The 10,930-nt window shown below is 48.5% G+C and overlaps 1 protein-coding gene across 1 annotated transcript; it reads right to left on the reverse strand.

Annotated features, from left to right (window-relative positions):
• Positions 1-1,516: 1,516 nt before the first annotated feature.
• FAM25A (family with sequence similarity 25, member A) lies at positions 1,517-4,340 on the reverse strand. The gene is made up of 3 exons (XM_012723536.1): positions 4,239-4,340; positions 2,876-2,938; positions 1,517-1,700 (listed from the first exon to the last, which is right to left on the reverse strand). The coding sequence occupies exons 1-3, from the start codon at positions 4,309-4,311 to the stop codon at positions 1,543-1,545; spliced, it is 294 nt and encodes a 97-aa protein (XP_012578990.1). The 5' UTR covers positions 4,312-4,340; the 3' UTR covers positions 1,517-1,542.
• Positions 4,341-10,930: the final 6,590 nt, after the last annotated feature.

Consider the following 10,930-nt stretch of genomic DNA (forward strand, 5'->3'; position numbering starts at 1 on the left):
GCCTGAGCTGGTCTTGGCCGGGTTTAACAAGAATTGTCCACAGATCACTCTCTGAAGTCCAGTGAATGTCAAATTGTTGCTAGAGTTTCTAAACACTCTCAGTTTATTTAGCTTGTCCCTAAGTAGTAACAAAGTTCGCAAACCAGCCAGCTTTGGAGAGCATTTAATCAGAAACAATCTTCAATCAGCTAGTGCATGTCCTCCATCACCACATTTTAAATATATCTGCATTGGTTTTCTCTTAAGTTCAAACATCATAGAAATAAGTAAAATGGAAAATTGTGATTCCAAAATTATGATTATAGTTCCAGACTCAGAGATGAACACTTCACTTGCTATGTATGTGCTACCAATTTTTTTCTATTCTATGATTATATGTTTGCATTGTAAAAAGGGACTGATCCTGTATATGTATTTTGCAACTTAATAACTTGGCTATGTTCCCATATATGTGTACATTTCCCTCATTCTTTTGACAATCATGGAGGATGTTGCTTCATATATATGCAGTAATTATTAACTGGTCCCATTGGTGACTATTTCGGCCGAGGTGTCATTTTTACAGTTCAGGCATTGCAGTATACTAGATGTGACAGGTCCCAATTCTGTTGTGTGCCAAACCTGAGGAGCAAAACTTCCCATGCACATAATTTCCAAGAGCATTGTAAGGTGTCCAATCTTTCTCCATTACAAACAGCCTCAATAAACCTATGCGCTCACCCTTTGGTCTTCTGTATCTACCTGTGCACACCTGAGGAATAAACTCTGGTCAAAGGAATTACCATCCAAAGAGTTTACACTACTGCCACCTTTCTGGTAAGCTAAACAAGCAATGCTGTCCATATCTTTACAAATCATTCCGTTTACAACCCAAAATTTTAAGCTAAATGTTACTCAATCTTTTGCTTAAACTTTGTGGTGCTGACTCACACCTGGGAGGAGAGAAGCGCTGGCCTTCCCGCCCTACCACTCACTCCCACTAAGGACAAACACAAGCACCAACTGAAGACGGAAAAAATGGCTGCAGCAGCCAACAGGCAGCAGACTCCATTCCTCCTTGACCCCAGCTGCCACTGTCCTGTAGAAAAGCTGCTCTGCAGCCTTCAGAGCATGAACTCTCTCAGTGTGACCCTGCCCTCTCAGTCAGGTCAGTCCTGTAAGAACAAAACAAGGAAAACTCAAAGAACCTGTGAGAAAAGTCTGGTCCTTCCTTGGAGTATCTTGAAGTTTTGAGGTGTCTGAAATCTATATAGTTTATATATTAGATAAATATAAATATTATATATACTTCCTGGGAAAATAACCTTTTAGGAAATGTAGCACAGGTATTAGTAATTCTTGAAGCGCCCTTTGCTGACTTAAAAAATCTTAATGCCAGACCCGCACATCTGATTAATCATTGGGACCTACCAGACCCTGTGGGGTGCCAACATATTGCCCCCCCCATCCTGCAAGTGCACACTCAGGACACGGCTGTGTTCCCATCCAAACAGGAATAAATCCAGAGGTCAGGGTATATATGTCACAGTTTTTTATTGAGATTCAGGAAGAGTCGGCCGGGCGTGCCCCCTGCCCCAGTTTGCCCAGGCCTTCAGCTGCGTTGGTGACAGCACTTGAGACTGTGTGGGTCACCGTCTCAGTGACATCCTTCACCACTTTGTCCCCTTTCTCCTGGGCCGCCTTTAGGGCGTCAGCAACAACTGTTGGGAATAAAAAATAATGTCTCCGTGAGTAGACTTGTGACGTTGCATGCTGGACTTCGGTCACCTTGGCCTTTGGGATGTCGGATGGTGCATGGCCGAGGGCAGCGGAGCCCTTGGGGAAGGCATCTGCGGTATTCAGTTCTGAGCAGGCATTGCTCGTGAATGTTTAGGTCCTTCTTGTGAGTTGCCTGCTTATATCTTTTGGTCATTTTGGTCATGTTGGGTTATCATGTCTAGTACAAATATTTTTCCTCAGTCTGTGGTCTTTCTTTTGGCTTGGCCTATAGACATTTTTGTTTTTGCTTATTTTTTTAAAGATTGATTTATCTATGCATACAGAACTGGGGTGCCGGCCAGAGGTGAGAGGGGTGAGAGGATTCATCAGAGACAGAGCAGAACAGGCAGATTGACTGAAATACACTGCTGAGGCGAACAGTGGGTGGGTCAAGAGAGGTCTGCCACACCATGTGGGTCACCTCCCTGGCCAGGGATTGAACTCATGCTGCAGTGGCTATGATAACTTCACAGAGCTGTGCTTTAACCCGCTGTGCCACCAGGGAAGGTCCTGTTTTTATTTTTTATGACAGTAGCTTAATAGTGCTTAACCCCTTGCACCACCAGGGAGATGCCTGGAAGACTTTTTTAATATGGAAAAGTGTGAAGCTTTATATTGTCATGATTATCTAATGTTTCTTTTATGGCTGTTGGGTTTTCTGTCATAGTTAAAATGCTCCTCCTCCCAGATTACACCTATGGTCTTTTCAAACAGTGTAATCATGTCATGCATTAATGTTCTTGATCCATGAGGAATATATTGTATAATCAATGAGGTATACGTAGGCTTTTTACATAGTTCTATTCACACACACATACCTAAATACATGGAAACCTGTGTTTATATAAATATATATTTTTATGTCTTAAATGCTTTGCTGCCACATAGTCTTTTGTGACACGATCTTCATAACATTCCACGGAGACAACTGTCTGAAATGGCCCTACTTTAGCAACGTACGGCCTGCTGCCTTGATGAGCACAGTAATTGTGTGCCAGCAGAGGCTAGAGGGATGCAATGTCAGGATCAGAGTTTGACCTGGTTAGGTCAAGAACAGGTCACACACACCCAGCCTCTGGCTTCCTTCCTTCCCTCCAAGCCCCAGCTTCAGTAATACCTTTCCCTCCAGCCTCCTTGGCGTGCTCCACCACTTCCTTCACCATTCCCTCCACGGTGTGAACTGTGAAGATGAGACAAGTCCAGAGTGAGAGCACCAGGCAAGCAGCTTCTTTTCACCGAGAGGCCCAAACAGCTCTGGAATGCCCTTCCCCCACCCAGGACTGGCTGGCTGTGAGAACATCTCAGAGCTGGCTTCTCTATAGACCCCTGCGGGGCCTGGTTTCCAGGAGACAAATTGAGTGAGCCCGGTAAGGGCACTAGGTCCTCCATGGCCCCTGGCCTGGCAGCGTCCAGAATGCCAAAAAGCAGGCCCTCCTGTCGACGGGGGACCTGAAGCCCAGGCTGGACCTGTTTCCCAGCTCACCACACCCTCCAGGTAATAAGCTGCCCTGCTGCAGGCCAAGTGGAAGCAGGTGGAAGAGGTTGAATCCCAAAGTCCCCTCCAGCAAAACCAAGTCCTCCAAAGCAATTGCTTCGGGAAGAGAACACCTTGCTCCCATCTAGGGGTTGTTTAAAATTTGGGTGTAATGTGCAGGAAATGGAAGATTTTGGAGTCAGAGCTAGTTCTGATTCTAACTCCATCTTCCAGAGCTTGATTCCCCATCTGTAGAATGGGAAGAATATAGAACTCTGGGCTGGTGAAAGATGAAAGAGGGCAGTCAACACCAGCCACAGTGTTGTTAAAGGAAACACAGATATGTTGGTGGTCTTTCAGAAAGAGAATAGGGACCTTGGACACAAGTCATTTTGTACAAAGTGTCCAACAGGTTTGGAAACTGGATTGGCCTCCCTGCATACAGCTACTGACCTAGCATACTAAAGAGGTTTCTGCTAACTCTGAAGAAATTGAAAATGCCCTTTGTATAAACCCTGGGGACAGACTTTGAACGGATTCAGACTTAGTAGTTTCTTAATGGAGAAATCTATGAAGCTTTAAAATTAGGGTAGAATTTAAAATCGACCTCTCTTTTCTGTGTAGGAGATTCAGAAGAGGTTCCCCGGGTTTCCAGAGGGAAAGATTCAAGAGGCTGACTGCCCACCCAGCACCCAGGGTCCCCCCCCATGCCCCAGGGGCCTCTTCTGGGCTGGCCTCCCTACTGAGGCTCTGCCCCAGGCCCCAGCAACAGGGTGGCAGCACGGGTCTGACAGAGGCAGGGCTGCTGGAGGCAGTGGGCCTCATGGCTCCTCATCGCTCCATCCACATTCCTCATCCTCCCAATTCCCTACCTCTACCCTGTCCTAGTCAGTCAGGGTTCCCCACGGAGCTAGGACCTGCCCCAGCTAGCTGGGATCGGCTTTGGATGGGCCCCGTCGCCTGGCCTGAGGGAAACACCGAGGTAAGAAAGGAACTGGGGCCTTACCAGCTTCCTCAGTGGCCTTCTCTGTGCGGTGGGCCAGGCCCTCGGCAGCGAGCTTCCCCAGACCTCCCAGCATTGTGCAGAGCAGGTGGCAGTCAAGCAGGATGCCAAGTCCTGGACCAGTGTGCTTTTATAGATGCCTCTGACTGGGCTTTAGGGCACGGGCCCTCGCCCTTGCCAGTGGGAGGCTGGGTTGTGAGTCAGTGCTCAGGCAACAGGAGGAAGAGCTTGGGTGGGGCCACCCCAACTAGTTGGCTGAGGCACATCCCTCTGGCAGCCTGAGATCCTCACAGACCTTATGCTGGGACCCCAGGATGGGCAGGGGCAGGGAGCAGGACTGACACTTGGCAGAGAGGTCAGTGTCTACACATACCTCTCCCCTAAGGGAGGCAGCCTGAATGTCTGGTGAGATGACAGGTACTGGGGACAGCAGCCGCAGCTGCCACCCTGTACCACAACCTTCCCATAGCCTGGGCATTCATTCACCTCTAAATAGGCCTCGGATGTCCAGCTTGCTGTCTAGGGAACCCAGGTCGCTCTAGTCAGAGGTTTGGGAGTTCTATGGGCCTGAGGCCCTGGCAACTTCCCAGGCCTGGAATCCAAGTGGAGAAGGAACTGCTTCCCTACCCATTCCCAAGGACTGGACTCTGTAGAGCACCTCCATTGGGCAGGTCAGACCTGGTCTCTGAGCTGTGCCTTGCCCAGGGCAAAGGAAGACACCGCACTAAAGAGCAGTTATCTCTGGCTGGAAGTCAGCTGCTTCTCATGTGCCGGCTCACCTGAGTGGCCTAAGTGGGGCTCACCTGAGTGGCCTAAGTGGGGCAGGCAGCATGTGAAGGATCTGGCCCTCCCTGCTCCTTGGGGCCTGACCTCTCAGGACCTGGCCTCTTGGAGAGGCATTGTGAGGTCTGCAGTGCCTTCTGGGAGGTCCTAGATGAGTTGATAGAGGATCCCGCCACTACTAGAGGAAAGTCTTCTGGCCTTAGAAAGAATTTCCAGAAAGTGGCCCTATCAGCCCCGATGCATCGGAAGCTTAGGGGACCAGGCTGCCTGCTTAGTCTCTCAGGATAGAGAGGGATATCTCAAGTCACCTGCCACATGCCATTTCCTTTAGTCACTAGCCCAACTAAGCCTCAGTTTCCTCATCTATGAAATGGGGACAACTATGTCTTCCCATTGAAAATCATGCACATGAGCTCTCAGTAAATGTCTGCCCCACATATCAGGAAGCCCTGACCAACCAGACGGTGGGCCTAAGAGTGATGGGGGCATGAGTCACCTTGGAACCAGAGGGGTGGAGCATGTGACCCTCAATGACAGAGAGAAGGACCTCCCTGAGGTGCTTGTCACAGTCTCCCTCCTCTCAGGAGTTCACCAGTCCAGTGCAGGCCCTTGTCAGGACTCAGTCACTCGGCAGGCCTCTGGCACACAGAGCACACTGCCTCCTACAGTCTCTGGCTATACTTCACCTGCACCAACAGGCAGCTACTGCTCTCACCCATGTCCCCAACCCCTGGCCCCAGTGACACCGTGGCCTGGGTCTGCTGGCAAGGCTAGGTTCAGACACAGACTTCAATGCCAGATAGGAGAAGGCAAGAGGCCTAGGGAGGCCAAGCTTCCTAGGACCAGATGTGTGCCCCAGACAGGCTCTCTGGCTCAGGTCCAGGCCCCTTGGCATTCCAGCTCCAGCTGTGACAGTTCCCTGTTCTCTCAGTTGAATCCATGAGTCTCTGAGGACTAAGTTCTTTCTAGTCAAAGAACCTGGGACAACTCACCCTCTACGGATGAGGATGACTCTGTTGGGAACCATTCCATCTAGGAGGAACCCTGGTCTATGCTGGGTCCCTTGCACCCAGGCACCCATGTCAGCCCATCCTGAGTCAGAAGTCCAGCCCTTGGGCAGGGAGACTTGAGTCTTGACAGGAGCAGACTAATCCTCCCAGTGGAATTTTCCCAACAATCCAATTTGGCAAAGGACCAGTTTGCTGCATCATCAAGCCAAAGAGAGTCACTTTTTCAAATAGCAATTTGCCAAGTTAGCAATTACCAATTGTGAAAAAGGGGGGGGGGGTATTTTAAGTACTTAAATACTAGTGCTATCTTATAGCCAAAGCATGACGATGCCTTGTGTGATTGGAGTGCAGTCATGAATGCCAAGTTTCATGACTGCCCACCTACCTCTGCTCTCCCATGCTCATTCCTCATGGATTTGAGTGCACAGCATATATTGGAGCCACATATCCTGCACACGCCAATTCCGCCCAGCCACAGGGGAGCCAGTCCAAACTCCTGGAGACGTGGTTAGTCAGTCACCAAAGAAGATTTCCCCAACATGTCAGCACTTGTATATCCATGGGGGTCAGAAATCAGAGGGCACATCAAAGGAGTGCTGAGCAAAGGGACTATTCACAAGGGTGTAGCCAGACTTGAGGGAATTGATGAAGGGCGGTGAGGCACCCAGACACCAGCAAGTGGGAGCTGTTGCCTTCCTGGGCTGGCAGGAGCAGGGGATGGACCGTAGACCCCAAGGTCTATAGGGGAGGGTAGTGGGTTTGGAGCTGCCCAGCAAAAAGAGAGGGGAAACAAGCTTCTACTGATGTCCCCCATGGACTGAACCCACCCAGGGCCCGTGGTGGGTGAGGGAGCCCAGGTGAAGGAGTCCAACAGGGTTTCAAGGGCAAGAGCAGAGAGGAGCATGTGGAAAGTAGAGGTGGATTCTCTGTAAAGACAGAAACCGAGTCCACCTGCCAGACCTCAGGACTGGTAGTAACCAGGCAGCAGCTTAATTGCAATAATCCCACTTCTCCCTCTTGAAACTATGGAGTATGGAATACAAGAAAAGCCCACCACCAAACTGCACGTCAAATTTAACTTCAAAGAAACTTGGATACTGGAAAGACATGCAAATCCGGAGCAGGTGAGGCCAGCACAGCCAACTGGTGAATACGCCATGCAGAAGAGCAGGGGTGGGGCGGGAATAGTCGTGGGGGTGTCAGATGTTACAGCAACACTCACTTCCAAGAGGCGCCTCTGAGAGACAGTGCTTTCATGCAGTACTAAGTCCTGAAGAGGTGAAGAGAGAAGAGGAAGAAGCCCAAGGAAATCCAGAGGTGCCAGCCAGATCTGAGTTCCACTTTCCCAGAGAAAAGCAAACCTTTGGAAAGGCAAGGACGAATCCCTGGGGCCACAGCTGGGGAAGGAGGGCTACCTGTGGATCTTCCCAAAGGGAGCAGTGTTCTGAGAAGCAGGGGGTCACAACTCCAAGGAGTCAGCACTTCTGTGGGAGAATAGCAAACTCCGGAGCAAAGGGGCCTGGCTAATTCTCCATAGGAATAACCTGCTGATGTCTGGGACGCTCCGCTGCAGATTTCAGCTTCGAATTCCTAGCAGCCTTAATATCACACAACTGCGAGTGTTTTATGAATGATAGGGTGGGTTTCTCTCTTTCAACCCAACATGAACTGAATTGCAAAAAAATAATGTGGCTTCCATATCTTCCTCATGCAGAATCCTTTGATGGTCACATGTTATTTTTTTTTTAAGATTTATTTATTTGCGCATACAGAACTGGGGTACAGGCCAGAGGCTCAGGGGCGGTGAGAGGCTTCACCAGAGACAGAGTGGGGAGCAGAACAGCAGATGGACGAAGCACACTGCTGAGGGGAGCAGCGGGTGGGTCAGGAGAGGTCTGCCGCGCCATGTGGATCTCCTCCAGGACAGGCAGGAATCCAACTCATGCGGAAGTGGCTTTAGCTTCTTAGTGCTGTGCTTTAACCCGCTGCGCCACCAGGGAGGGCCTGATGGTCACATCTTATATACCCACTGCATTGTGATCAGAATCAGGGAATTAGCGCCACCAGGGAGGGCCTGATGGTCACATCTTATATACCCACTGCATTGTGATCAGAATCAGGGAATTAGCATCAGCATAGTTAACTAAATAAAATGTATAAACCTTTAACTAAATACACTTTAAACCGTTGCACCACCAGGGAGGGCCCACTTAAAGTATTTTAACAGTAAGTTGAAATAAATTTAAGTTATTTCAGTTGCTAACTCTAGAGGACTAACTCCCCTCAATCAAAGAGAGTAGAAAATATCTTATCAAAAGGAATGGTAAAAAGAGCTTTTAATATTTTCAGTTGCAATCTAAGACAAAAATAAAGGTGTGGTTCACTTTAGAGGAATGGAATGTAAATGCTACATGTTTTCACAGAGTTGAAATGAGACAGCCAAAATCAACAACGGAAAATAAAATGGCAGGGTTTAGGGGGAGAAAGTGGAAGGAAGAAAATTCTATCCCTTATCTCACCTCTATTTCTATGGTAATCAGAGCTGAGAAGTCAAGTGGTAGATGTTTCAGTGTGTATCCAAGCACAGGGATAAATTTAAAGTAGTGCCCTTCTTTTAACTAAAAATGGGGGGTAGTTCAAAAGGAAGATGGGAGGCTGGGAGGGATACCATCCAAAGAGATTTATTTAAGGGAAAGTCCTCCACCTGCAAATGTAATCATTTGTTAAGGAGAGCCAAATGTAATCTTAGTGATGACCTTGTGCCCAGTTAGTTGGGGAACTGGGATTTGGAGAAACAGAAATTATTTGTGGAGTTACCAATAGAAAAATTGATCTTTGGAGATCCATCAGGGGCAGGGACCGCAGGCTTCTCTCCTCAGCTGGAGGAGTCAACCAGTCTCTTGAACATCATGGAGACAGACTTGGGCTCCCATAGGCTTCTGTGAGCGACACTGACACCATGTCCACTGTGTTCCAAGCAGAAAGCAAAACTCAAGTCCAATCTGGTCATACCCCGTGGGGTTCAAGGTGTTGGGGGCATAAGGGTACACAGAGATAGGCAAGTGCATGGTGCCACAGGAACACCAGCTGCACAAAGTGTGAAGGACTGCACTGACGAAAACTTGGCAATGGCATTTGTGCTGTTTACTGCTCACCTTGTGGAGTATTGGAGAAATAGCAAATGGAAGGCATTTTCTGATTCTTTTTGAAGCAGGACAGGCTGCCAACTACAGATTGCTTTGCACTGTTCAAAAGCTTTGCCTTTACCAGAACGCCTAAATGGAAAATTATGCAGTGAAGTAGAGAACTTGATCTTTGTCAACTGTATATACAACTTGTGCCCCCTTTAAAACTTGTTTTCTTTCCACAAGGAGAAATTTCGGTGTCATTCAAAAGCATTGAATTTCTGCTGTGCACAGTGGGCCTCCCTGGTGGTGCAAAGGGTTACGTCTCAGCACTATGAATCTATCACCAGCCACAGCAGTATGACTTTGATCCCCAGCCACGGAGGTGACCCACATGGAGAAGCATACCTCTCCTGTCTCTCACGTTGCTCCCCTCAGCAGTGTGTTTCAGTGGATTCACCTGTTCTGCTCCCCACTCTGTCTCTGGTGAGTCCTCTCACCCCTCACACCTCTGGCCTGTATCCCCTGTCTTGCATGCATACACAAATAAATCTTAGGAAGAAAACGGTGTGCAAGTTGTGAACCCTTGTTTATTTCTGGATAGGTTTCTGCAGATCAAAGTGAACATCTGCTTTCAGCCGAAGTTGGTGTCTGCTTGTCTGTTTGTCATTGAACAGGAGTGACTTGACTTATGGTCTCCTACTTCCATAGAGAAGTTTGTCCATTAACCAAATCCTACTTCAAAACGATATAAAAAATCATCAGCTGTTAAAATAAAAAACTGCATTGAAGAGATGGCACCATGGTGAAGCTGGCACTTCTTGAACTCATTGTTATCCAGTCAGAGAACAGTCATTCTGCACTTTCCTAGCAGATGTTGCCAGAGCTCCTCCCTAGGCACTGGGTGTGCACTGAACAGTATGGGAGACGTGGCTTCAGCCTCATGGACAACCACCCCAGAGAAGTACACAGGAAAGTGATTCATTCCGTGAAATTGTGGAAAAGAAGTACAGGGGATGTAAGAATGACTTAGCAGTGGCAATGCCCATTTTCAGTGTGGGGGTGGGGGTGGGTAGGGGACAGAGAAGCCAACTCCTGAAACATGTGAAAGCAAGCCTCTCCAAGAGGGGTAGTTTGGGGGATGGGGAGGGCAGTGCAGAGAATTCCACCCAGAAGAAGAGCTATGCAGAGACCCTGAGGCAGGCAGGAGCATGAAATTAAGAGAAATGAAGAAAGGTGCAAGCCATTGAGGCAGAGAGGGGAGGGGGGGTGGATGAGTGAAGCCCACAAGTATGGGACCTTGGCATCCAGGTAACATGGAGAGCGCTGAAGCTTTTGTTTGCAACAGAAAACCTAACTCACAGTGGCTCAAAGAGGAAACTGCATCCTCTTACCTGTGTGACAGTTGCAGGGTTGGCTAATTTAGAGACTGAAAAAAGTAATCCAGGCACCAGGTTCTTTCATCTCATCTTAACTGCCCTAATCATAAATTGACTTTTTTTTTTAGGCTCGTTCCTCCTGCAGCTACAAGGGGCTACACTCATTCTAAGCATCATTTCTAGCCATGAAAATGCCCAGTGGAAGAGGAGGGACTGTCTCTTAATTTCTTTTAACTTTTACAAGTCGCAGCACTATGAAGTTATCCGCAGACACTGCAGCACAAGTTTGATTCCCAGCCAGGGAGCTGCCCATGTGGTGTAGCAGACTTCTCCTGTCTCTCGGCTGCTCCCCTGAACAGTGTGTTTCAGTAGATCTGCCTGTTCTCCCCTCTCTGTCT

This window comes from Condylura cristata, unplaced genomic scaffold, assembly GCF_000260355.1.
Source record: "Condylura cristata isolate star-nosed mole 26May11 unplaced genomic scaffold, ConCri1.0 scaffold00011, whole genome shotgun sequence".
NCBI lineage: Eukaryota > Metazoa > Chordata > Mammalia > Eulipotyphla > Talpidae > Condylura > Condylura cristata.

Excerpts from the sequence above, each read along its gene's own strand:
- FAM25A (XM_012723536.1), bottom strand. The coding sequence starts at position 4,311 with ATGCTGGGAGGTCTGGGGAAGCTCGCTGCCGAGGGCCTGGCCCACCGC. Across the intron at positions 2,939-4,238 it reads GAAGGCCACTGAGGAAGCTG|TTCACACCGTGGAGGGAATG; the intron begins GTAAGGCCCCAG and ends TCATCTTCACAG. Across the intron at positions 1,701-2,875 it reads CAAGGAGGCTGGAGGGAAAG|TTGTTGCTGACGCCCTAAAG; the intron begins GTATTACTGAAG and ends TATTCCCAACAG.